Here is a 27,957-nt window from a genome sequence, read left to right on the forward strand (position 1 = left end):
ATTTGCGGATGAATCTTTAAGATTTCCAAAAGACAGATGATAAGTCTATGGGATGTCGAATCGAAAGCTTTCCGATAATCAATCCAGGTAATCGATAGGTCACGCTGATCGAATGCTGCATCTTTGCAGACACATCTATCGATGAGCAGGTTCTCCCGACATCCGGCTACGCCTTTCTTTGAGCCTCGTTGTTCATACATTTCTTGCCACACAGGTTCAATTGCCCGAACAATCCTATCATTTAGGATAGCTGTGAATATCTTATAAAGCGTGTTCAGACAAGTTATTGGCCTGTAGTTCTTCGGGTCAGCTAAGTTGCCTATTTTCGGCAGGAGTATTGTGCGTCCTTCCAACAACCACTCTTGAATAGGCTTCTTCCACCAGAAGGTTTTGATACAATCTGGTCCCGGTGCGGAATAGTTCTTCATCCCTCTTAATACTTTTTTCACCTCCTCGGTAGTGATGGGTGGGCATTCTTTATCAGGTGTTATGAGGGCAACACATAACTCCTTGAAGCTATTTATATTTTCTGAGTCTTCGTCCAGTCTATGCTGAACTTCGTAGACTTCTCTCCAAAATACTTCGACCTCCTCTGGTTTGGATTTTTTCGGGCTTAAAAGTCAAATGTTTTCTAAAAAAATTCGACTATTTTGTTGAAAATGCGATATATTTCAACTTGTAATCTTAGGAATTTGGTACATACAACGATTTTATTTAACTGATTGTATTCCTCTTTTTTGGAAAAAATCACTCTATTTCCCCATCTCTGAGATTATTTTGAGTTTTGAAGTCTGAAATTAAATGTTGCTCTTAATTTACAGAGTGGAAACGAAGTCTCTGAAAGACAAATCAACAGCTCTTCTAGTCGAGTACTATGAGTCAAAGAATCATCAAAAGAAAGCTTTGCAAACTGGCGGATTCCAGGAATTAAGGCGAGATCTGCAAGCGGTTCTTGGGACCAGGACAAATATAAATATCGCGCAAATAGAAGACTACGGTGGAGAAACTTTCCTCTCGGAGGAGCTGGCTATCAACTTGCTACAGAGGAGCAAATTGGCCTTTCAAAGAAGTTCCCTTTTGTCGCAACCTTCGGATTTGCCAGGGAATGCGACACAAATTCTGGAAATTTTATTGAAGTATCTCATAGATGAACACGTTGATTATGCCCTTGAATTAGGCTTGCAATCTGTCCCTATTCCTGAAAGTCGAACGCAACCGGAACTTCATTTTTTTAATATTGTCCGAAGATGCAATGCCATTATTCGACTTCTGGAGGAACAATTCTGCGACAGTTTAGTGCCACTTGTTGTGTAAGTTATCAAATGAAAGATGGCAAACTTTCAGGATGTCTAAGCAATTTCTAGGCAATATCAGAAATGTTGAAATTCTCGGGGTATTATCGACCACATTTTTTCCCCTCAAATAGTCTGAAGATGTATTTTTATAACTTGTCTAAAATTAACAATTAGAAATGGAAATCTATGCAAAAAAATAATCTATGCTAAAAAAACTAATTGAGTAATTTTTGAAGAATACAAATGAGTTTTAAATATTTGGGCGAGAGCTAAAAAAATTTCCAAGGAATTAATAAACGGTGAATTCATTCAAGTTGAATTAAACAATATTCTGGTGAATCGAAAACAATTAAAAAATGTTAAAAACAGTCATTAAATTAATTAAATTTGGAACTAATTTAGAAAAATACAAAGGAATTGAGAAAAACTGGATGAAATGTCTAAGAATTAAAGGTTAGTTTAAAAGATTTTAAAAAGAATTAGAGGAAAACCTTTAAAATTCAAAAGAACTGTAAATAAAATCCAAAATATGCCACTAATTGTAGTAAAATAGTTGTGAATTTGAAAGAATTCAAACGAATTTGATAAAATCCTAAGAATGCAAGGCAAGTTGAAAAGACTTCAGAGTGAATTAAACAGGACAAAAACTAAAAATCGTTTTAATCCATTCAATTGAATAGATTTGAGATTTGAACGATAGCTAAACAACAAAAGAATTCAAAGAATTAAAAAAAACAATTCAGGATAAATTATTTAAAATTCATGATGAATTCCAAATAAGTTTAAATCAGTTGAAAAGAATCCAAAATATTCCACTGAATTCAGTAAAATTAGAGATCAAAGAAACTTGAGAGAAATTTCATTGAAGTGAGAAGAATTCGATGGAATTCATTCAAGGCTAATTAAAAAAAATGCTAGTAAATTGAAAACAATTAAAGAAAAAACTAAAAAATGAAAACCATAAATTTTGTGCAATTGAGCAAGAAATTGAGTGAATTTGGAAGAATTCAAATAAATTTAAAGAATTCAGGGTAAATTCCAAGTGAATTCATATTAGTTGAAAAAATTTCAAATATTTCATTGATTTCAGTCAAATGGTTATCAATTTAAACGATTTCAAAGAAATGAGACAGATTTCGATGAAATACATACAAAATAATGATTAAATCAATATAATTTAAGTAGATGCAACATTTGTGAAATCCAAACAAAGTTCATTGATCAACAAGACAAAATAATCCATTGAATTCAGTGGATATTAAGTGACTATTGTGAACTGATCTTAAAAAAGTGACTAAAAAGTGGTTTGAGAAAAAAGGGACCTCAGTGCGAGCCTTAATGTTAATTATATGAGAGTTTACATTTTTGATCCTGAATAGATTGGAAGCTATCGAGAATAAATATAAAATGATTCAGAATCAAGTTATTTTATCAACTTCTTTAGAAGATATTGAAAAAGTAATGCAAATTTTTATGTTTTCTAAAAATGTGAAGAAAACTTAATATCTTAACCATTTTTTAAATGTCATTTAGATCATTTTAAAGGTAAATATCTATAAAATCACACCAATTTCACCATTATCATTGAGAAAATTTGCCTCAAGATGAGATGTCTTCGAATTTTTCCAACTTTTTTGTAGCAATTTCGTAAACTGTTTATTATGTTAGATTTTATTTAAATTTTAAGAAAACATTGAAATTTGCACTATTTTCCAATAGCTTTGTAAATAATTGACAAAATGTCTTCAACTTCACTTCTTTTATAAAGAATTCTGATAGCTTTCAACCAACTTCAGAGAAACAATTTTAACTACGTTATGATTAATATTGAAAGAACCGAAGCAAACATGGAAAAACTTTGATGGTATCACAGGGCTTCTACTACTGCTTTTTTTTTTAATTGCAATCTAATGTCGAATAACAATGATTCCTTATATGTATAAGTAACTTTATGTTCTTGAATTTAACCATTTTGTTGCAAATTATTTTTTTTTGTAATTAATTTTTTTAACTGAAAATCTATTATTATGTATTCTGGGTTGATACCGTCACAGCCCCTGACGCTTGGTTGGGTGATCCCGTTGCGTCCCCTTATAAACCTTAAGCGTGGCCCTAAAGTTCTCTCCATAAAGAAAGGACCGCTATCACGCTGTTGGCCGATATTTCAGACTCACTGATGCAGAAACTGCCTGTGAGTGTTACACGTTTCCCCGCAATCGCGGGGCAGTGACAGAGGATATGTGTGGAAGTCTCATTGTCTTTTCCGCACAGACGACAGAGGGGACTTTCCTCAAGCCCTATCTTATGACTGTGGTACCGGAGGTTTCCATGTCCTATAAACATTTCTGTTAGGATTTTGACTTTCTTCCTCCCGAGCCCTTCCTTTGAGCCCAAGAGTGTTTTAGCCTGTCTGCAGCCAGAGACCGCATCCCACTCTTCACTTCTTGATGTTATCTGTAAAACTGCCGGTACAGAGAGTGATGTGAATGACTTCCTCCCTGACCCAATTACGAAACGTGGGGGTGTTCCCCGTATTGAGAATATCTAAATCGGTAGTAATTAGGCATTCTAATAGGTCCTTACCTCTCGAGTTGACACCCGTGCTACCCCACAGGGTATGGTGGGAGTTAGCATCGCACCCCAACAGAAGAGGAAGACCCCTTACCTTGCAGTATTCCATCAGTGTATGTACCTCCACTGGTGGATTGGTATCGCTGTCATATGGAAAGTAAGCCGATCCCATGACAATCCTTCCTATTCCTTTAAGATCCGTGACTATCACCATCATGGCTCTGGAACATAGCTCAACCAGCGGGATAACGTTGGCTCCCTTCGCCAGCCCTTGGATTGACCGTCTTAGAGTCCTCGTAATAAAACCCAGCCCCCCCACCCTAAGCCCCTGATAGTATCTCGAACTAGCCAGGGTTCCTGGATTAATGAGATACCTGTATGCCTCACAGCCATGTCCCTCTGCAAAACTGCAGAGGCGCTTTTGCTGCGATGCAAGTTAATCTGGGTAATGGCTAGACCGGGAGCAGTCATTTAAGTCTGGCCCCGATCTTCCTGTTCACCGACAGGCCTCTCCCGCCCCTGACTGGCCACTTTAAAGTTGACCTGTTCATAAAGGTAGAAGGGCCTGTTATTTAGGGCCGCAAGGGTCCTCGCCTGTGACTCAGGAATTTGCACAACTAGGAGATGTTTAAATTCTCCAGCTGCGTCCTGTTCCTGAGGCCTATCGTGCCTGACGCACCGCCAGGACTCTGTCTTAAGTGACGGGTTGAATTTCTACAGCCGATCGAGAACCACCTGCGGGTGCGTCAATTTACCTGGGAACCACGCCGTAGCCTTAACTATCTTCTGGAGCAACTCAATCCCACCCACCTTAAGAGATGCGCGTTCCCAAGGTCTTGTCTCGACCAAAAACTTGTGGAGCCAAGCCTTGGTTGCTGGGTCCGCTGCCACAAATACAAGGACCCCTTCTCTGCAGAAATGGGTCTTGAATTTAGGCCACTGATCTGGGGACACTCTCTCGAGCGCCCTCCCGTAGCCTCATTGAGAAGCTCTAGCTGCTCTGCAGTGACCAACGAGTCCGGGTAGCTCGTATCCGTCACCACCACGGTCAGAGGGTCAGTCCTTTGATCGACCGTCAGTCCAACCCCCAACGACTCCGTGTTCGTCGGCTGTTGGACCGCCTTGTGCCTCTTCAAATGCTTGCCCCCCCCCTCTCCGCCAGGGTGCCCGCTGAGCCCCTTCTTCGCTTTTGAGCCTCAATGCTGGTTATCGGCGTAGCAGCTACTCCACTGGCCCCCTGCGCTTGCCTCCTCAGTCTCCTTTTCAGGGAACCACTGATGCGTTTTTTCTAATCGGGGGGCTGATTGGCCACTCTCGTTTCCATGGCCTCACTCAGAGGGGCCGTCACTCCCTCAGCTCCCGAAAGAGCTGGGGGCACAGCCGCCGCCTAAGTGAGGCTTGCCGGAGAGACCGGTCGGGGTGAAAGGGTTATGCTAGACCCGCTAGAACCTAACCCCTTTCCCCCCTCCGCCAACTCCCTTCCTCCTTCTTCATCTTTTTGTGATTTTGCGTGTTCCCTTTTGGTTCTCACGAGTAGCTAGGGAAATAAAAAGTCCGCCCCTGCAGAGCCCCGCATGCAAGAGTAAGACTAATTACTCGGGGAGGTCGTCCGGTGTTCCCGAGTGGCCGTTAGAACACCTTCATAACCCCCCCCCCCCGTGCCGACTCCAGAGATTGGAGATCGGTCCGGGAGGGACCTCGGCCCAGGGATCCAGGAAGCCCGTGTTAGCTAGGCTCTTTCACCCTTCTATCATACTACAATCATGCATACCAGGAGAGCTAGTTTATAGGGATCCTTTTCAAAACACCTAGGAGTCTGTTTAATTAATCTTCTTGTTAGAGTAATCATATTTTTCCTTGAAAATTCAACAATTTGTTTGCAATTTTTTCTCTCTTGACGGAAACATCTTTCTTAATTGAAAATTCAACTCATGTTGAAAAGTCGTCGTTTTTGATTGAATTAAAGTGTTTTTCGTTAAAAAATAAAATCTTTTTAGTTGTGATATCAAATACTTCATTTTTCGTTGTGATTTCAACTTTTTTGGAATACAAATTTAGATTATTTGGTTGAAAGGTAAACTGTTTTATTAAAAATTATTTATTTTTTTGGTAGAAGACTCATTATTTGAATTGAAAATTCATCTTTCTGGTTGAAAATTCATTTTTTCTTTGGCTGACAATTTTTATTTATGAAAATTTAACTATTTCAGTTGAAACTTGAACTATTTTGTTGGAAATTTGTTTATATTTTTGGTCAATTGAATATTCCATTATTTTAGTTAAAAGTTCATCTCTATAGTTGAATATCAATTTTTTAAATAAAAATTTAACTATTCAATTTTTGGTTGAAAAATTGTCTATTATAGTTGACATTGTGTTTTTTTATAGAAATTAATCTTCTTGCTTGAAAATTCATCTTTTTATTTGAAAATGAAATAATTCTAAATAAAGATTAATCATTTTAGTTGTAATTTCATCTTCTTTATTTGTAATTTCTTCTTGTTTATTTGAAGTTAAACTATTCCAGTTGAAGATTCAACATTCCAGTTGAAACTTCATTACTTTATTTGAAAACGCAACTATTTTTTTTAATTGTCACTTTTACACTGAAATTGCAACTTTAAATGAAAAAGTATCTTTTTTAGATGAAAATTAGTCTTTTTTGGTAGATAATAATCTTTTTTGTTGAAAATTTATCTTTTTTGTCTGAAATTCAATCATTCCAGTTGAAAATTTATCATTCTAACTGAAAATGTAGCTGTTCCATTTGAATATTTGATCATTTTATTTAAACATTTATCTTTTTGGTTGAACATGAACTTTTTTAACTGAAAATGTAATCATTCAATTTTTGGATGCAAATGTATCTTTTTTAGTTAAAAATTTAAATTATTTGTTGAAAATTCATGTATTTTGTTCAAAATCGTTTTTTTTTTTTTTTTAGAAAATTAATCTTTTTGTTTGACTATTCCATTTTTTCTTGAAAACTCATATTTTTCAGTTCAAAATTAAACTATTTGGTTGAAAATTGGTCTTTTTTATTTGAAAATTTAACTATTTGATCGAGATTCCATATATGTTGTGTTGAAGAACCGGCTTTTTTATTGAAAATTAATAATTTTTGTTGAAAATGCAACTAATTGGTTAAAAGTACATCTATTTTGTTGAAAATTCAATTATTTTATTTGAAAAATTAGAAATTTGAAGCGGTTTGAATTTATTTTGATATAGAACTTTGAAAAATTATACCTGGAAAAATCAGAGATATCTGGAAAAAACCTGGAATTTTTTCCCATGATTTGAGTAGACATCCTTTTTCATATTCGATACGTGAAACCATAGATTTTCCTCTCTCTGATTTAAGATTATACAATAAAAATTAGATAAAGTGGAAAAAAGAAGATTTTGCGATAGAAGAAAAAATTCCCTATCCTCGCGGTAAGAAGAGAAGAATAGAGAAAAATTAATATTTTCAGATTTAAACGAAAGAGTGAACATTTTTTAATTTTTTCGAATGTGCTAATTTCACATCAGGGGAAGTGCCCAACGAAAGAATAGGTTTATCTCCGAAACCAATTCTTTTTTATTTCCTTAGCAATTGACACTTGTGTTGTATTCCAGACAGGTGAATATATTTTCCACTTTTTTAATTCCTCTTAATCTCATCAGTAGACACACCTTTCATGGTTATTTTTAATTCCATACTTACATACTTTATTTTCGATTATTTTAATTTCTTCTAATCTGTCCACAAAATATGTGCACATGCATAGTTTCTATTCGTTTTTGGGTAATATAAGTTTGGAAATTTCAATTTTTTGTCTGCCATAACGATGGTGTAATTTTCATTATAATACTTTATACTGTTTTAAAAAATGATAGATTTAATAATATAATAAATAATAATAAATTAATTTAATATTGTTGTGTAAGGTAAACACAATTAATTTATCTTTAAACAGAATTATAAAAATATTCTTTAACAATACTATAAATTATTTCTATTAACATAATTTTTTTTTTCTAAGTCGATTAAAAAGAATAGTTTCTTCTTTTTTCTACTCATTGATGGGACTTTCAACGTACGAAAATTCACGTATTAATGAGAATTCTAATTCTGAATTCTTCTCTTCTTACCGGGCTAAATAAAATTTGCGGGTTTTTCTTGATTTCTCGGTCCACTGGACATCCTCGCTATTCAAAAATTCTCATTTCTGAGTTATTTTTATTGTAAATTTCAGGTCAACGCCAAAACATGTGGAATGCATGTCAAAGAAGAAAAAGATTTTGGAACAAATTGAAATGAAACTTGATCTGGGCCTGGACAGAAGTATAAATGCGATTGTTGGGTGGGTGAAGGTTTATCTGCAAACGGAACAACGAAAGACTGATTTTAAACCAGAGACGGATGTCGATACTTTAAATACACCAGCTTGTTTAACAGTAGTTCAATATGTAACAGGGATGATAAGACACATTCATGACAGCCTTGATGGCAAGAGTTTAGAAAACGTTTTGAAAGAACTGGGAATTCGATTTCACAGAGTGATTTACGAACACTTGCAACAATTCCAGTTTAATTCGGCTGGAGCCATGTGTGCAATTTGCGACATGAACGAGTATAGAAAGTGCGTTAAGGAATTAAAAATCAGCTTTGTGGTCACACTATTCGACACTTTGCATGCTCTCTGTAATCTGCTTCTGGTCAAGCCAGAAAATTTGATGCAAGTCTGCTCCGGGGATCAGTTGGTTAGTTTCTTCTTCTTTTTTTCAAAGTTCTTTTGTCGAATTTAAATAGTTTTTAAGGCTTATTTATAGAATTCTTGTTAGAGATTGAAGTGAAAGAATATGAGGATTGTATATAATTTTTTTTTGCAGGCTATGCTGGATAGATCTGTGCTTGTTTCATTCATCCAGTTGAGAACAGATTATAAGACTCAGAAATTGGCGAATTCTTTGAAGGGACTGACTGCGTAGTTATTTACATACTTAAATATATTTATTTTATTAATTTACTTTACGCATAGAAATATCAAAGACAAGTGGCGCTGAAACGTGATAAGAAATCAATAAATTATTGTCGGTAATATAGTAAGTTACAATAAATAAAATTTCCTAGATATGTACTTTTTTTCGTTCAAATTTTTTAATTTTTAGAGCGTCTTACTCAAATTATGAAAATAATTCACTAGATATTGCAGAGCATTTTTTCGAATTTAAAGGCCTTCTTTATTCCTTCTAAATATCCAAATTTGTAGAAATGGTACTTTTTATATGTTAAATTAAATGTTTTTGAATTTATAAAAGTATAAAAGGATAAGTAATTCCTTAATTTTAGAAATTTTATAATTACAAGATCCTTTTCCTGAAAAAATGTCAGATTTTATATTATAGAAAAGTTAAAAAGTTTTTAAAACATTTAAAATGATTTCCTAAAACTTGGAAACAGAGTGTGGAAAATATTAAAGCCAATTTTTTCAATTTTGCACCATTAAGAGATGTAAGAAAAAATCGCCTATTCAAAAAAAATGTATTTTCCTAAAATTCTTAGAAAAACATATAATTTTTTTATTAAAAAAAAACTAATTTTATGAGTATCTAAAATAAAAAAATTTAGGACAAATTGGAATCAATTTAAAACATAGATATTCAACAAATTTGAAAGGATTTAAAAAGTAATTTTAACTTTAAAAAGGTTTCGAGACATTTTTAAACAAACCCTAGCTTTTTGAAGATTTCGAAATAAAGCTTTGAAATATTTGAAGGATTTTAATAGGTTTAAAAATGATACTAGAAGATAAGATAATAGTATCTGGAAGATACTAAATTGAAAAAAATGTACAGTGAACCCTAGAGACAGGGCCCCCTGATATAGTCCTTCCGAGAATGGCTTTTAGACGTGAATAAACAAAAGCATTTTCTATGAAACGGCACTCTATCTGGGTAATTTCCCACCTCCTCCAGCCCCAAAACCGGCCCATTTTCAGAGTTTCACCGTATTTTTGCAGATTTTGAACAAAAAAAGTAGAAGCTTTTTAAGATTTTTTAAAGGTTTTAAGAGAATAGACCAATTTTCTTAAGATTCCTGGGATAATTTTTAATGATTCTTATTTCAAAAATGTTATTTAAGGTGAATAATGAAAAATATTTTTAAACATTTCTAAAGATTTCCAGAATCGTTAAGAAAAAATCTTAAATTTTTTAAATTTTGCAGCATTTCAAAAAAAATGTAGAGAAAAATCCAAATTATTTTAAAAGATATTTAGGAGTTTAAAAATAATTTAAAATTTTGAAAGGTTCAAAAACAATAAACAAATTTTCTTAAGATTGTGGGACAATTTTTAAAGATTTTAATTTTGAAACTTTAAAGTAAACTTCAATAGATTTCAAAATATACCTTAAAATGGTATTACTAAAAACTCCCGGAAAATAAAATTCTGGACAATTTAAGATTTTTCATATACAAAATTCTCTTAATTATAAAATTGCCGACACTTAAAAATTTCTAAATTAAAGTGATCAAACAAATGTTTGTATAATAAATAATATAATAGCAAATTTATTCACAGATTAAAAGCACTTTATTCATTATTTAAAAAATTTTTACTTTCTTTAGATTCAAAAATAGCACTGTTGTCAATTTTACAATTTCGTTTATTTTATAAATTATAAACAAAATCTGAAAGATTTATAGAAAATTAATTTAAGTTTGAAAGATTATTCCTAATTTTAGGAATAATTTGAGTCAGTTTAAAAGATGGTTAAAAATTTTGTTGAAAAGATTACAAATACATTAAAACCTGGAAAGATTTCCGAAAATTTATCAAATATTTTCAACTTTTTTACAAACTTCTGAAAGTCCTCAATACCATTTAAACTGACTTAAAGTAGGTAAAATCCTATAGAATAACAAAATTTTCTAGAAACTTTTTTGACTTGTCTGAAATTGTCCACAAACTTTTTGAATGTTCTCAACAATCATGGGTAAATTATATTTATATAGTTTCGAAAATAAACTTATAATACTTAATTTCATGTTTTCAGTTTCGATCAGAATCTAATTTTAGCTCGAATTCCGATGTTTAAAAACTTTAAACAAATAGTGGTTCGAAATTTTTATTCTGTAATAAAAATATAATTCCACGCTATCATTTTCAATGCTATAAATTGCAGAATAAATTTATAATTTTTAAAATTATAATAGTCATCAATTTAAAGCTAGAGACTTACAAATTAAACGATTAGAATTTTTTTAACTGAACACTTTTTAAATTAAAATAAAAATTATTTTCATTTTAAGTAATTTCAAATTAATGATTGTTTAATTGTTATTCATACATTAAACCTTGTGTTTGTTACCAAATATGTAAGTGAATTCCCACAAAAGAATTTTTTCAAAATAAAAATGATTTTTCATTTTCCCATGAATCTCAAGAATTTATTTTATCTTAAAACGTTTCAAATTCACAATTTTATTCATAGGAATTTTAAGAAAAAAATTGTTTTCTTATTTAACCTTTCACAATTTTTAAAAAGCTTCTAATTTTTTGTTCGAACTCTGCAAAAATCTGAATTCGGTGTCCAATTAATTTTGAATCTTTTCGAATCTTCTAAATATGTCTTTTAACTTACTCGAATTTTTTCTAAATTAATGAGTGTTCAATTATTATTTATTCATCAAAACTAAAAAATTTAACACACGTCAAAAACTGTTTAAATAGAAAAATTAAAATTGTAAATTTAAAGTTTAAATTTAGCACTGCAATCAAATTCAGTTTCGAACATCGCTCAATGTAAACAAACTGTTAAATATTTCTAAATATTATATAATTCTTTATCACAGTCAAAGAATTTCAAATTGTCTGAAACAATGTTTAAAGAGGATGTGTAATATTTAATAAAAGTGTTTCATTATGAATCCATTAATTTGAAGTTATTTAAAAATAAAAAATATGTACATAGTTTATAAAGTTTCAATCGGGCGTTGAAATACGTTGAATACCTGAAGCGTGCGAATTGAAACAAATTAATTTTTAACTCTAAGATCTGTAAATTCTTTCATTTTGAACTGATTTAGAATCAACCTGCAAAACAAATTATTGTTCGCTTTTATCACTACAGTTCGATTTTAAAAATCATGAGTTAATTTATATTTAAAGTTGATCAACTTACAGTTTTTATCAAAAACTTTCAATTTCAAACGCTTTCATTTTTAATTGTTTAGTCTAAATAACTGCGATTTTAAATTCTTGAAATTAAATATGTACGCCTAAAAATGTAGTTTTAAAATTGACAATTTGTATAATAAAAGATTTTAGAATTACGCATTGTAAACTGAATAACATAATGAAAAAGTTAACTTAATCATTAATTTAAAAAAAAGCTAAAATTAAACTTATTTCAAATATTTCTCAATAATTCCTTTAAAAAAAGAAAAGATTATTTTAAATTGCATTACATCATGTGATATTTCAAGTGATTGCAGACTTTTTTAAACAAAAATTTGTAAAATTCTTTGTCATTTCTCCGTTTTTTTTTTCGATCCTGGTTCATTCTGCACGTATTATCATCGTGGAATAATGAAATAAATGACTAAAACTAAAGAGACAAGAATTTTATAAATTTGTTTCTAAAGTGCATGAATTTCAAGAAATTAAATAATTGTTTTAAATTATTTTCATAGGTACTTGCAGTGCATATTGAACATATTAATATTAAAAAAAAAAATACATTTCCCCGATGTTATTGAAAATGATAAAAAGAAGTACTCAAAACTTAATTTAAAAAAAAAACAATGTAATTAAGTACTTTTATTATACAAATATAAGGACGCTAAAAAAAATTACTCCATTTAAAAAAAAATTGCCGGGTATCTCCAAAACACCTGGATTTCAATTTTCGTAAAAGTATTATATCTGTTTTCGTTATTACCAAAAATTATTTATAACTTTAAAAATAATACCAAATCAAAATTCTAGAAAAGAAATTATAATTTTTATTAAGAAATATTAAAGCTTTAAACTAACAAGACTTGAAACGCTTAAATCTGTACACTTCATAAACTAAAAAGGTCAAGGATCAACAAAAAATTAATATAAATTAGACTCAAGCACAGGAAACTCGATTTGCAATCAAATACTATATTTACCATATAGTTTACACGTAGCAAACGTAAAAAACAATCGATGTAATAAGTTAGTATTCTACGCACAGAATCGCGTTCGCATAAAATTTCGAAACAGTAATTGCCAAATTTACTGAAGTAGCGTCATAATTTTTTAGTTTTTCAAAATTTTAACGGAAACTAAAAAAAAAGAAAAAAATTAGTAACCATAAACTTGTACTGCTTGATCTATTTTCTTACAAAAAATTGGAAAATTCAGGGCTCTTAAAATTATACTATATTTATAACTTTGACGAATTTTGAAAAAGTAGAAACAGGTTAGTCCAAGAAAATCTCGATTAAATTCAAATTTCAGCCTAGAAATTGATTCTAGGAATTTATTTAACTAGTCATGTGTGAAATTAAAAAAACCTAATCATCAGCTTTTAATCGCCTTTTGTCAAAGCCAATGAACTTGTAGAGAATACACATTCCATTTAATGGTGCCTTTTAAATAAAAAAATTAAATATCGCTATCATTTTTACGTCGCTAAATACGCGATACTCAATCAATACAGCTATCCATTCAACTCTTCACTCAAGACTTAAGAAATTTGTTTACTGATATAAAGAAAGCCCCATCAAAAATTGGATTGAACGACAAGTCATGAAACTGGTGAATGTTATACGATCAAGAAACACTTTACAAAATGGGGTTGGTTATATTACAATTCTCGCTAAAGACAGAAATATCCGAAGTTAATTTACGTAGTGCGCTTTTGGAAGGTCTTATCAGATCTTCCAATACTGACAACAAATCTTCATTCTTGACTTTACCTCGCCGTAAAAAAATTGCATCGCCTATTTCTACAGAGAATATCACTCGGGAAAGAAAACCATCTTGCGCAAATTCTTGAGACTCGAATACTACAGTCAAACTGTAAAAATCTTTTAGTCTCTTAAATAAAAAGAATTCTAGCCCAACATTGAAAGCCCAGCAAATTCGCAACACGAAGTAGCATGAGAAGTTAGTTACATTACAAATTTTCGGGAAGAATTTCTGATATATTCCTATTGACAGACCGGCCTTACTTCAAATTCTTATTATAAGGACTAATGTCTCATACAACTTCGTGATTTTCAGAAAAGATAGCCCAACATTAGTATTTATACAGCTTGAAACTAACGGTGCTGCTCGTACCGTCTTCGGGATAATATTTTCGTCGATTACAGTCCGTTCTTAACATTAATATTTTTTTTTTCTCGTGGCCGTTGTTCGACTTGTTTCACGAAGTTCTAGGAGTCTGCAGATGAGGAGTCGAACTCTGATCGGTATCAGCGCATGCGATAATGATTGGTCTCGTGGACCGTGCACAATTCGCCCTTAAAGTCGAGTTCGATGCTGAAATCTAAATCGCGGTAATTCCTGGCATTGGGCTTCATGGAGAAGACGCCGTAGACCTCCTCTCCCTTTTTCACCGTCATGTACTCGTCGAAATAGAAGACAGTTTGCTTCCAGTGGGTGTACTGGACCTCTGGAGCCGTACTGAATCCAATTCGCTTGTGACACTTGGTGAACTCAATGTTGAAGAAGGTCACGAGGGCCTGGACGTAATCATTCCTGCGGACCTGGAGAGTGAAGGGCGAGGAGAATTCGAGATCGGCTTTCGTGACAGTGTAGAGATCAACTTCCTTGATGAGGCAGGAGTTCGTCACAACCTGTTTCGGGTCAACGACGTCGACGAGAGGCTCGCTGATCGCCACCTTTCGTATGCTGCTCATGTCGAAACCGTAAACGTCGTCCCACCAGTTGATTTTCTCGTCCTTGTACTGTCGATCCTCAATTCCGCAAATAAAGAGAGTGGCCTTGTCGGGGAAGAGCATCCCGTCCTCGCGGAGCCACTTGTCCCTGGCGAAGAGGACAGTGTCGAGCATAGATTCGTAGAAGAGACAGTAACCCATCCACTCGGAAATTATTATGTCCACCTTCTCAATACCGTCGGGCAAAACTACCTCCTCGACTTTGCCCTTCAGGATAGAGACGATGTGAGAGAGCTGGTTAGCTTCTACAATCTTTTCGGCGTACTCGACGATGTTGGAGCATTCGATTCCGATGACTCGCGAAGCGCCGGCTTTCGCGGCGAACATGGAGAGAATGCCGGTACCACAACCAATATCGAGAACAATTTTACCTTTGAAGAGGTGCTTGTTGTGATACATGGAGTTGCGGTAGGTCACGGTACGTACTTCGTCCTTGAGCATCTCTTCGTGAATTCCGTAGTGAGCGTAAGAATCAAAATAGTAGTCCCGAGAGGTCATGTCATCGACAGAGACGGGCTCCTTGTTGTTGGTAGTGGGAGCCTCTTTGTTCGGCAGTACTACTGACTCGGCAACTTCCATGTTCTCCATTTTTGATTCCTGGAATAGAAAAACAAAGGACTAATTACAGGGTGTCTACTCAAATTGTAAATCCAAAATTCGAGACAGAGTCAAATTTGTATCCTTTCTTTGAACGTTTTATTAATGTAGATATATCTCCTTGATAGATATTAAGACACATTATTTTGGTCATACGTTCAATATATGTGTATTTAGTAACAAAATTGAAATAAACCAACGCTTCGATCCGTCTTTGGGTCTTCCGAAAGATAAAAAATTACAAAAGTTTCTGTAAAAACATACATTTTTGATAAAATTTAATTCCACAGATCAAGTAATAAAATTCACACTAAATAAAATAAATATGAATTAAAAACAATCTTTACCTTTTGTAGTCGTCATCTTTTAAAAGGAGAATAAGAGACAACCCGCCTAAAAGTGTTTTAAGTCATTATACTAATTGTTTCCAGAAAAAGAAAAAAAAATTTGGTTTATTTTTGAAGTTTGTAACTAAATAAACATATATATTGACCTATGATAAAATATTTTTTATTAATCTCTATAAAGAAAATATATCCACATGTCTAATCAAATCCTGCTTTTTTCAGGTATCTTAAGTTTTTTCCAGATAAATTTCCATAGTAAGGAGCCATTAAAATATTTCACATTTTTTACAACAATTGATTCGAAATGTTTACACCGTTTCGCGAGTTTATTATAGTGTTTTTTCATTACTGTATTAAATTCAATTTTACCGCTTTAAATTTCTACCTTTTTAAGTAAAAATATTGTATTTTCAACATGATAGATAATTTTAAACCGAATAGTACAATTTTCAACCACATTAATTTTCTACCAAAAATACTACTTTTCAACAAAAAAACATGAATCCTCAAATTAGTTGAATTTGCAAATGCAAAATATTAATTTTCATTCAAATAATTGAATTTTAAACTAAAAAAGTTTCAACTTTCAACCAAAAATGAAATAAAGATATTTCCAGTTAGGAAAAATTAATTTTTCACACAAAACAACAAATTTACAACTAAAGAGATGAATTTTTAACTAAAATAATTAATCATCAACCTAAATAGACTAATTTCAAAGAAAAAGATGAATTTCTAACAAAAAAGTTTAACTTTCAACCAAGCAGTTTTATATTTAACAATAAGGATGAATTTTCGACGAAAATGATGAATTATTAACTGGAATACATACACTTTCAAACGATAAGAGTTATTTTCTACAAACAAAAAGATAATATTTTCTGCAAAATACATGAATTTTAAATAAAATATTTTAGTTAAAAAAAAAATTTAACTAAATAGTTCAATATTGATACTAATTTTAAACCGAAAAGCTCAATTTTCAACTAAAGTAGTGAATCTTTAACTGTAATAATTCACCTTTAAACCATTAAAAATTTATTTTTCTAAAAAAAAAAGAATTTTCGAATAAAAAAGATCATTCTTCAGTCAAAAATGGAACTCGAATTTTTTATTTGAAAAAATTAATTTCAACCAAAAAGATGATTTTTTAACTAAAGTATATATATATATAGTAACAGTTAAATTTTCAGTAAAAAAATTAATTCTCAGCCAAGCAAAAAACGAATTTTCCATAAAATAGCCCATTTTTCATGAACGAGATGAATTTTCAATCAAACTTATGGATCTTTAACCAAAAAGTTAATTTTAAGCAAAAGAGTTTAACTTTCAACCAATGAATTAAAATATAATTCCAAAAAAGATCAACTCTTGACGAAAAATATAGTTGTTTATATATAAAAAAAATTAATAAATAAATAAAAAGATGTTAATTTTTAATTAAAAACAGTTGAATTCAACAAAAAAGGCGTCTTTTTAACACGAGTTGAAGAACAAGTTTTCAGTCCGGAGAAGAAAAATTAACAAAAAAATTGTTCAATTTTTAGACTAAAAAATAAATTTTCAAACTAGAAAATTAATTTTCTAATAATAGGAATTAATTTTTCATTAAAATACATGAATTTTCAACTAGATACAAACGATACCTTTTTAACTAAAAATAGAATAGGTAAATTTTTAGCTGAAGAAATTAATTTAATACAAAAAAGAAACGAAACTTTAAGAAATTAGTTCCATACAGTAATATAAAGCTACTTTTACCAATTAAGACTTATTGTTATTCAATATTAGAATCAAAAAATATCAAAAATTAGCAGGCTCTCGACGAAATTACCTGACTTAAAAAAATCCCTGACATTTCCAGGTATATAAAAATTCCCTGATGATTCAAGGTTTCCGGTTTTCCAGGTAAGATAGACAACCTGATTTAGAGAGGGCTTATAAGACTTTTTTTAGAAAAACATAAAACATACAGGTGTAGCCACATGTCTCAAATCCTTTCTTGAATATGCAAGATGTTGGCTTTATTATCTTTTTTATCAAGAGTCAATAATCTCAGATATTATACAATACATGAGACATCAGAAGACGCATGTGCCATTCAAAAATACAGGTAGTGAAAATAAGCCCACTTTTTTTCAGATTAAACTTCCGCACATATTACTTCAAATACGAAAAAATTACAATTTGGCCAAAAAATTCGATATAAATGAACTTAAAACAATTATTTGCAGAGTTATATGAATTAAAAATACAGCCAACACAATACAATTTCACTCAATGCTTAAACATTATATTCCCTGCAAAATAAAAAAGAGATTGAACACTTTTCAAATTTCGAATTCTGTAAGAATTTTATTTTCGTACCCTGAGAAAAATTCTCTTGAGCTATAAATATTGAGTAGTTTGTAGTTTTCTTTTTAAATTTGATCTTCGGATAGTATTTCTTAAGAGTACGTACCAACAGTTGTAAATTTGCCCCCTTATCTCAGATTAAATAACTAAACAAAAAAAAACGATGATATCAGCCCACACAAGGAAATAAAAAATTCAATTGTTTACACACTAGTAATTTCGTATCTTAAAATGGATTCTGAACTTGAAAATTAATCTTCCCCATACAAATGCTGCGCAATCAGTAAAATAATATTTTACAAATTAGAGGTCAAAAGTCTCAATTTGAGATTTCTTTTCTACTGAAATCATTATCTTTGCCAGTTCTCTATAGAAAGTGTTTTAAACTAAGTTTTGAAATAAAAATTGTAAAGCATTTCAAATCTGTTTTATCGGACTTTGGCAGTAGAAGACATGAAGACTATGATGCTGAATACTGTGCACAGTTTTTTTATGATTAAGGTAATTATAATTAGACTTAAACATTAGACTTTAGTAATTAACAAAAGGGTGTCCAGCTATTCTTAGAAACGAACAATATATTTTTGCAGGTTTTCCAGACAAAGAAGCCTTCTTTTTGCATTAAATAATGAGATAACCATTATAGATGTACAAAATAATTCAATTGATTTTTTTATTGACCAACAATTTTTAATGAAAGCAGGAACCACAAATAAACAAATTGTTAATTTTTTGCAAACATAAATCGTCTTTGCTACAATAATTGAAATCTTTTGAGATTTTCATAAATTCGTTGAAATCTCTTGAAGTACTTAAAATCTTTGTTAAATTTTGAATTTTCTGTGAAATCTTTTAGAAACTTTTTAAACTTTTGTAAAATGTTTGAAATCCTTGAAATCTTTATGAACTTTTTTGAAATCTTTAAAAATTTTTAAGAAATCTTTGAAATATTTGTGAAAACTTTCTTTAATCTTTAGTTTGTGAAACCTTTTGTGTTTGATGTCATTAAATTATTTGAAATCTTCGTGAAATATTTTAAAGTCTTCTAAAATATTTTGAAACCTTTTGAAATTCTTGGAAATCTCGGTGAAATGTTCAAAATCCTTTTAAATATTAAAAAATTTTTTAATACGTTGAAAACTTTTGAAATCTTTAGTAATGATTTATAATCTGATGTACAGTCAAAACCCGAGTAGCGAAACCCTGGAAACATGCGTTACATGGTCGTGGCTCATTTTAATTCTGAAACTGAATTAACATTGAAATTTTCAACAAGTAATTTTTATAATTTGCAAGTTCAATATCACAGAAAAATGTATACTTTAATATTCTATATAAGTGGAAATGTAATAAAAAACTTCTAGGATTATTCACAATATTAAAGTATATTCACTAAAATCTATAAAATAAAAGTCCACAAAAAAGCCTAGAAATTGCTTTATCTATTCTCTATTGAGTAAAAGATCAATTATATATAGATAAATACAAAACTTTTCAGTAACAAGACTTCTAAATGAGGTGTTTTTTACTTTTATTGTGATAAATAAATAAATAAATAAATAATTGTGATAAATAAGGTGATTTTATTACTTTTCGCTTTTTAATACAGTAACGGTTTGGACGCAGCCGTTCCAATATATCGTATTTTTTAAAACAATCGACACGAAATATGTAAACAGTTTTGCGAGTATATTATAAATAATGTTTTTTTTCAGTTTCTGGTGATTGAATTAGTATGTTTCATTTCGAATCTTTGAGTAAATTATAATGAAAGATGTTCTTAAATCTATTAGCACCACCGATTAATTAAATAATACTACAAACAGAATTAATTATTTCTGTAATTTGTCTCTAAAGTCCATGAATTCGGATAATACTTCCAACAATCACTTATTTTATCTTCTTATACTTGAAATTAAGTGCATAGTTAGGTAAAATTAACGGAGGTTCTATATTAAACATAATTTAACTAAATAGTTTAATTTTGAACGGAAAATATAAATTTTCAACAACAACAAAAACGACTATTTTTAAACAATACATGAATTTTCAATCACACAGTTGAATTTTCAACTAAAAAAGATCAATTTCCAACCACACACAGATGATGATTCTTCAATTAAAATACATGAATTTTAAACAGAAATAAAAAAAAAATTAACTAGAGTTAAATCTACAACCAAGCAGTTTTATTTTTTACCAAAATGATAAATTTTCAAGTAAGAAGATTAAATTCTATCAAAAAGACGAACTTTCAAATAAAAAAGATAAATTGTCAAACAAAAATCGAATTAGTTAAGTTTTCAGTTAAAAAAAAATTAATGTTCAAACAAAGAGATTAATTTTCAAATATAACAATAGAATATTCAATTGGAATAATTACATTTTCATTAAAAAAAAAAAAAAAAAAATTCAATCAGTGATGAATTTTCAACCAAAATGATGATTCTTTAACTAGAATAGATGAATTTAAAAAATATACTTTTTAACTAAAGAGTTGAACTTTTAATCAAGTAGTTTTATTTTCAACCAAGGAGATTAAGTTCTACCAAAAATATAAATTGTCAACCAACAATTGAATAGTTCAATTTCCAGTTAAAAAATGTATGGTCAAACAAATATATTAATTTTCAAATAAAATGATGGAATATTTAATTGGAATAATGACAATTTAGTTAAAAAGTAAAATAATTCTCAACAAAAAAAAACTAATTTTCAACAAAAAAATAGTTATATTGTCAAACAGAGTGATGAATTTTCAACTAAAATTATTCATCTTCAACCGGAATAGTTGAGTTTAAACCAAAAAGATGAATTTTCAACACAAAATTGAAAAGCCGTTAAGCTTGTAATATTAAACTTGTCTAAGTTGAACAGTTCAAAGACTTCCGGTTACAAAATATAAATCAACACTATCACTTGCAATTATCTAAATTATAAATTAAAGCAAAAATCAAGAAATTTGCAAATGTTCAAAATTATATTATATAAAGCTATTTTGAGCTAGAAACATTTAAAATTTAACCATTTTAAATTAACTTATAAAATCTGAAAACTTTTTAAATTAAAAGTTAATTTATTTTCATGCATAAAATCATCATAAAATTATTATTTTTTAATTAAAAAAGTACCAAAATGAACGGATTAAAAATGGAATACTGTAGACTGATACAATATTTGAATAGAATTTAAAATTTAATAAAAGTGTTTAATTATGAATCTATTAATGTAGTCACTTATTTAAAATAGTCAGAATCGTCTTGTAAATGAATGACAGAAGTGGCAACAAAATGGAAATTTTTCAAGAGTTACAAAAAATAATGTAAATCGATATCACTATTTTATATAACTGAGGATTTCGATATTAAAATTTCATTGGTTTTCAAAATTGGCTTTGCATTTTAATTAAAAAAGGAATTCTCGATTTTTTGTAAAAATAAAAAATTCTTCCGACATATAAAGATGCTGAATGATAACAAAAAATGTTTATCAGAAAAAATGTAAATATATTATTTTTCTTCATTAACGAATAAAAATAATATATTTTCTTTTTTAGAATTATTTAAAAAATATTAATGCTGAAAGATTAAAAAAATTATCACAGGCCCAAAATCTTAATTAACAACTATATTTTAAAAAATGTTGGTACCTAAATGTGCTACTGATTTTTAAAGATGTTTTTTATGCAATTAACCCCTTTTTTGACAAAAATGTTTGTTATCTTGTTTTGTAATACAACCCTACAATTATTGTTCCATTTTTCATTCTCGAACTACAGTTAAATTTCGAACGCTTTTAATTTTTAACGTAAACGTCTTTAGAAATGCGCATTGTAAACTGAATGATTTTATAATTGAGAAAGTTAACAATTGAACTTAACATTATAAAAAAAGTTGAAGTCGAATTTATTTCAAATTGCAATGCAATCATGTGATTTGAAATTTGTGATAGTTGAAGTGATTGGATAGGTTTTTCTTCTAAAATTTTGTGAAAATCCCGATGCAGCCGCTACCCTGAAAAAATGTTAATATATAGCCAAATTTCACGCCCACTTACGAGCACAGGCAAAAAAAATAGCATACAATTTTTCAAAAAAAGAAAAAAAAACCGTTGAAAATCAACTCAAAAACTACAGAATTTCTCCTTAAAATTGAAAAGGCTTACAATTTAAATCGCGTCTAAACAATTCCGCTACAAAAATAAAAAAAAACTCGCTATAAATTTCGCGTTTAGTTATTTCGCAACGATTAGAGACGCTTCGAAATGGGGAAAAGTTGCAGGGAAACACAAACCACGTGCCCGCCAAAAGAACGCGTCTCATGTCTTTTCCGGTGTTCCGAACCTCATTTTATCAAACTTAATTAATCCCAACCTCTCAAAAAAAAGTACAATCCGAAATTTTAAGAGCGGCGGATTTGAGCTCATTATCCCATGTGAAAAATAAAATAGATGAAAAACCTCGTTAGACAAAGAGTTTGAAATCCCAAGAGGCAAGGAGCACCATCGCATTACAGGCGAAAGCACGTCACACGATAACTTTTCAACAAATACGATATTTCACTTGATAATATCACGAATTATGCATTTTTCGACATACGTTTCGGATTCGAAATAATTTTTGAACAAATTCCTTACCGCGTTGTTCTCTGTTGCACAAGTACCCCTCTCGTTGATTTCTACCGGCACTTCATTGCTCGCGGCCATTTTGTCACGCAGACCTGAACAATTCAAGTGGACTTTCGGGGCACCTTGAACCTCCCTAACTATATGTATAAAAATCTCTCGAAATTCCAAAATCACAAATGGAGAAACAAATTTTGCAATCACTCAAACCCAATTTAAAAATATATGTATAAGAAATTACTTTGGAATTCAACTTTTCTGGAAAAAATCATATCTTTTATTTTTCAAACAAAAATTACACTTCCTGTACCACTATTTTTGATTTTAAAGAATAATTTACATTTTGAAAACAATTGATCAAAAAGTGACACTTTTGAAAAAGAGCAGGCTGATAACAAACTCAATTTTTGACAAGTCCAGGGATTTTCTCCCGGAAAAATGTATTAACTTGACTTCGCTTTTAGAATGAAAATTCCAGAAAATGGAGGTTTCGTTTGGCCCTATCAAATACGCCCCTGATCGCGTACGCCGTACTTAATTTTTTTCAAAATTTTTTACCTAGGATATGATAAAATTATTTGCGAGGGTTTTTTTTTCCAAAATAGGTTATTTAATTAACAGATTTGAGTTTTGAGAAGTTTTCTAATAAATGGTACTCGTTTCCAGATCGTTTCTCATTTATAAATAAAATAAAAATGGAAGTTCTAATCGAAAGTTCTCGAGAATTTATCAGAATTTATGATCGAAGAATATTCTCGGGAAAATTGTCGAGAATATTTCACGCAGCACGGTATTAAAGGGTGTGACGTCATTTGCCAAAATGTCTGTACACCGAGGGCCAAGCTATAATACCAAAAAATACCAGATAATAGGAATTGCAGAGAACAAAACAATTTTTTCTTAAAACTTTGACAAAAATTATTTTTCAGGACGACTGAAAAATCCCGAAAAATAACATTCTCTCACTGAGACAATTAGTTTTAATAAATAATATTTATTTATTAAAAGTACAATAATGAAATATTTCTATTTGAAAAATTATTGTTAATGTTTACAGCTTCTAAGATTATTGTTTGAATTTAAAATTAAAATAAATTAAACAAATTTCGGGAAAACCCCTGAAAAATAAAATTCCCGTTACTGTCAAATTCCCGAATTAAAAAATTCGCGATTGATAAAATGTCCGAGATTATTTGTTTATTAAAAATATAATAAAATATTTGTTAAAAAATTATTTTTAATTTTTACGGATTCTAACATTATTTTTCGAATCTAAAACAACAATAATTGAATAAAAATATATTTCTGGATGAAAATTTGCTTAGCCCGACAGTTGTGGTGATATCGAAAAGAAGTCTTTAGAAAGTAATTCCCAATTGCCGCACAAAAGGGAGATGCGAATCGAGAGAGAAGGTATAGGAAGTATATTTACTTTTAAGAGAAAGACAGAGAGATATCCGTTCGTTCATTTATTATTTAAATCACTAGATTTTGAAAATAATATCTAAAGGGGCCCTCCATCAATCACTTAACGCACTGTGGTCTATTTTTGATCCCCAGTCCCACTCGTTGATGACCATAGTTTAGTATAACATCCATTCCCCCCACCCCGAACCGCAAGTAACGTAATGAATCAAGAACAAATACAATTAATGTAAATAACACATATTACAGTTTTAACCAAAGAGTTTGCATTCAAAGAATAATAATTCCATTTTATATCTGAAAAGGCTAACATGCAACAAAACAGTTGAATTTTAGACCAAAAAAGATGACTTTACGAATATAGTTTCATTTTCAAAAAAATTATTAAATATTGTACACATTTCATAGTTGAATTTTTAACCAAACGCTGAACATTTAACTTACAAAGATGAATTTTCAAGCAAGAAGATTAATTTTCTACCAAAAGAAGAATTTTCAAAAAAATTGATAAATTTTCAACTAAAAGAAAAAGATAATTTTCTAACCAAAAAGAAAAAAGCTAAATGTTCAGTTTGAAGCATTACTCTTCAATAAAAAAAATTCCAACCAATTGAGTCCAACGAAAAAATACAAATTTTGAACAGAATAATTGAATGTTCTACCAAAAAGATGATTTTCCAACAAAGAATATTCATTTTACAACAAAAAAGACTAATTTCCAACAAAAGATTAAAGTTTTTGTAGCTAAAAAGTTGAATGTTTCAGAATACAGGTGAATTTTCAATCAAAGAGTTCAATTTTCAACTAAAAAAGATAAGTTTTCACCCAAAAACATAATAGGCAAATTTTCAGTTAAAAATAATTCTCATAGAAGATAAAACGAAATTTCAATAAAATAGTTAAATTTTTAAACAAGAAGAGAGATATAATTAAATTTTAAACTGAAAAGTATACACTTACAATTTTAAAAATGTAATAGTTAAAATTTCAGTGAAAAAATTAATTTTGTTATAGTAGTGTAATTTTTAACCATAGTAGATTTATAACCAGGTAGTTGGATTTTTAACAAAAAATTATACATGTTCAACGAAATAGTCTAATTTTCAATCAGAAACGATCAATTTTCAGCAAAAAACAAAGAATGTACAACAAAATACTTAAATCTTCAACCAACAAAATGCACCTTTATCAATGTAACAACATCACAAAAAACCAGTTGAATTAAAAAAAAGAATACGAATTTTCAACAAAATACGTACATTTTCTACCAAATAATTAAATTTTCAAGCAAAGAGATGAATCTTCTAACTTTCAACAAATTAGTTAAATTTTCAACTAACAATAAAGCATAATTTTCTACAAAAATGCAGTAGTTACATTTTCAATTAAAAATGATCAGTTAACAGCCACAAGTGGAATATTAAAATTTACAGATACGAAAATTAATTTTAAAAAAAGAAGGAATTTGCAGAAAAATAGTTATATATTTAACCAACAAAATTAATTTTTAAAAAAGTAGTTGACCTTTCAAACAAATATGTATTTTTTTATTTTCAACCAAAAAAGATTAATTATATTAACAAAGTAATGATATAAGATGAATCCCGCAATAAAAATATAAAAGTAGATTTTTATACCATAAATAATATGAACTTATAAACCAAAAAAAGTTCAATTCAGTTCGCAGTTAGGCGAAAAAACGTGATGAATGGGGAAAAGGGGAAGTTTCTTGAAAAGTGGGAAAGACTGTGAAGTCTGAAATATAAAAGTGTTTTTCAAACTTATTGAGTTATTATTGAATTGGAAACATAGTTTATTGACGACTGCTTATGGTAAAAAATCATTTTTTTTTCAAGTTAATAAAAAAAATAAGGTTCCCATGCAACTGGTATTATTGTGTGGCCCTCGGTGTGTAGACATCATGGATTTCCCCCACTCAACTTAGTACATTATTCCTGTCAGTTCCTGTCAGAGCCTGTCCTTGGAACTCCTGTTATTTTATTGGTCGATCAATGACTTATGATTGCAAATCGGCCAATCAAAAGTCAAGATTCAGTCAGGACGAAAAAGTTCGATTCTTTTTTAAGCTGAAAAGCGATAAAACCCGATTTTCGGCAATAGCCACTGTTATCGGCTTGACGTTTCTTGAGCACTTTTCTGTTGAAAACGCAAAAAAGCTGTCGATGTGAAAATCGGAAAATACTTACTGACTGATCCCAAAGGTTACGTCACTGTCAAGAAGTTCCGCTCCTTGGAGTCTTGTGGTGGGAAAGTACTGCGCGGACGGATGCGTGAACGACGTGTTTTACGCATACTGCGAAGTGCAGGTTTCTCGAAAAGGTTCCCGTCCGCAATGCATTCCTTGGTATAATTTATTGTGTGTAAACGTTGGTGATTTTTCGAGTCAAAATTGGCCAGAGGAGGAAGTGGATGTCTCGATTGAAGCCTGGATTTTGGACACTTCGTATTATGGAGTCAGTGAATCGCTAGAAGATGTTGGTGAGTAAACAAAAAAAGGAAACTGGCAAGCCTCGAGAAGAAAATAAGAGCTCGAATATCGTGTTTATCAGCTGCTAAACCTATTTTTTTCCTTTCTGTCACTTTATAATAAAAGTCGAGCTTTCTTTTTTAAAAGGGCAACTTCCGGATAAAAAAAAGTTCGAGTCAGATTTGGAAGTGTCACAAATGACTCCCAAAGGAGGACGATGTTTTTTTTTGAGGGAAAAAGCCTGAAGCAATTTGGAATCCAGTTTTATCAGTTTCTTTAACATTTTTATTTGAAAGGGAAACATTTTCGGGAAAGGGGTGAGTTTTTGGGTGAATTCGATTCTATTTTTGTGAGATAAAGAGTTTTTCGGCTGGTAAGTTGTCCAGATGTCTTAGGAGGCTGGGAGATCTCCCTTTTCTAATGTGTGTGGCAAGAATTGATTTCGTTCAGTAATGTGGTTTCGAAGCATTTTATTCAGAGAGTTAGGTTCTATACTAAAAAGCACTTAATAAAAGGAAGGCGAGTCGCTATTAAATATTTTGTTCAGTTCATTTTTAGATTGTTTTTAATTATTCCGTATTTGGGTTTTTTTGTCTTTATTTTCAAGGCGTTGTCATTTTCTTGTGCAATGTGCCACAAGAGGAAGAATTGAATTAACAAAAAGTTACCTTTTTTCAAAAAAGTAAAGTGTTAATTTCATTCTCTTTTTCTCTTAAGTAAGCTTTCTATTAATGACTAACACTAAATTAGAACAAAAATTGTCCTACGTCATTAAATAGTAAACATTATATTTGAGGATATTCTTATTTAAATGTTGCTTCTGTTCGAATGTGGAAAATTCTGCTTTATATAAATAAATTTAGGAAATTTACAACATTTTATTGAGTTTTCAGAGTGTCCAGCGATCAGGAAGTCACGGAAGTGCGCGGGAAATGGATTGGTCATGGAAAAATCATGGAAAAGTCAGAATTTTTCTTTAAGTTTTCAGTTATATTTATAAAGTTTCAAACTTAAATAATTTTAGAAGGAAACATTTAAATTGATTTCTATTGAAATTTAACTTGGCTTGTGCTAGAATTTTGTAATCGTGTGGAAATTGGCTAAAACGTCAAAAATGCATGTAGAAATGTCTGAATTACATGTCTAAATCTCACTGGGCACTCTGAAGGATCATTTGATTTTCATTCGAATCCTTAAATATTACATTAAAATTAGCGATTCAGAGTTAATTTCGAAAATTTCGAGAAAAGTTTACCTTCTTTTATCAGAAGATTTAAATGGTCTTTTTCTATCATAATATGCATATCCACTTTTACACTTTGAGGATAGAAT

The 27,957-nt window shown here is 30.3% G+C and overlaps 3 protein-coding genes across 5 annotated transcripts in view; 2 read left to right on the forward strand and 1 right to left on the reverse strand.

Annotated features, from left to right (window-relative positions):
• The window catches only part of LOC117179449 (exocyst complex component 5), a 17,682-nt gene extending 8,697 nt beyond the window's left edge, over window positions 1-8,985 (forward strand). For both annotated transcript variants that reach the window (XM_033371271.1, XM_033371272.1), the window contains exons 4-6: window positions 822-1,310; window positions 8,108-8,615; window positions 8,745-8,985. In XM_033371271.1, the coding sequence (XP_033227162.1) occupies window positions 822-1,310; window positions 8,108-8,615; window positions 8,745-8,843 (1,096 nt within the window). In that variant the 3' untranslated portion in view covers window positions 8,844-8,985. The remainder of the gene's footprint in view (window positions 1-821; window positions 1,311-8,107; window positions 8,616-8,744) is intronic.
• Window positions 8,986-12,986: 4,001 nt separating this feature from the next.
• LOC117179434 (protein arginine N-methyltransferase 1) lies at window positions 12,987-23,332 on the reverse strand. The gene is made up of 2 exons (XM_033371217.1): window positions 22,725-23,332; window positions 12,987-15,387 (listed from the first exon to the last, which is right to left on the reverse strand). The coding sequence occupies exons 1-2, from the start codon at window positions 22,791-22,793 to the stop codon at window positions 14,305-14,307; spliced, it is 1,152 nt and encodes a 383-aa protein (XP_033227108.1). The 5' UTR covers window positions 22,794-23,332; the 3' UTR covers window positions 12,987-14,304.
• A 3,085-nt stretch (window positions 23,333-26,417) lies between these two features.
• LOC117180180 (AT-rich interactive domain-containing protein 4B) overlaps window positions 26,418-27,957 on the forward strand; it is a 36,773-nt gene continuing 35,233 nt past the window's right edge. Inside the window, exons 1-2 of one of the 2 annotated variants that reach the window (XM_033372542.1) lie at window positions 26,418-26,636; window positions 27,519-27,587. In XM_033372542.1, the coding sequence (XP_033228433.1) occupies window positions 26,631-26,636; window positions 27,519-27,587 (75 nt within the window). In that variant the 5' untranslated portion in view covers window positions 26,418-26,630. The remainder of the gene's footprint in view (window positions 26,637-27,518; window positions 27,588-27,957) is intronic. The other variant, XM_033372543.1, reaches the window with a different exon arrangement.

The sequence above is a fragment of the Belonocnema kinseyi genome, chromosome 9 (genome assembly GCF_010883055.1).
Source record: "Belonocnema kinseyi isolate 2016_QV_RU_SX_M_011 chromosome 9, B_treatae_v1, whole genome shotgun sequence".
Lineage (NCBI taxonomy): Eukaryota > Metazoa > Arthropoda > Insecta > Hymenoptera > Cynipidae > Belonocnema > Belonocnema kinseyi.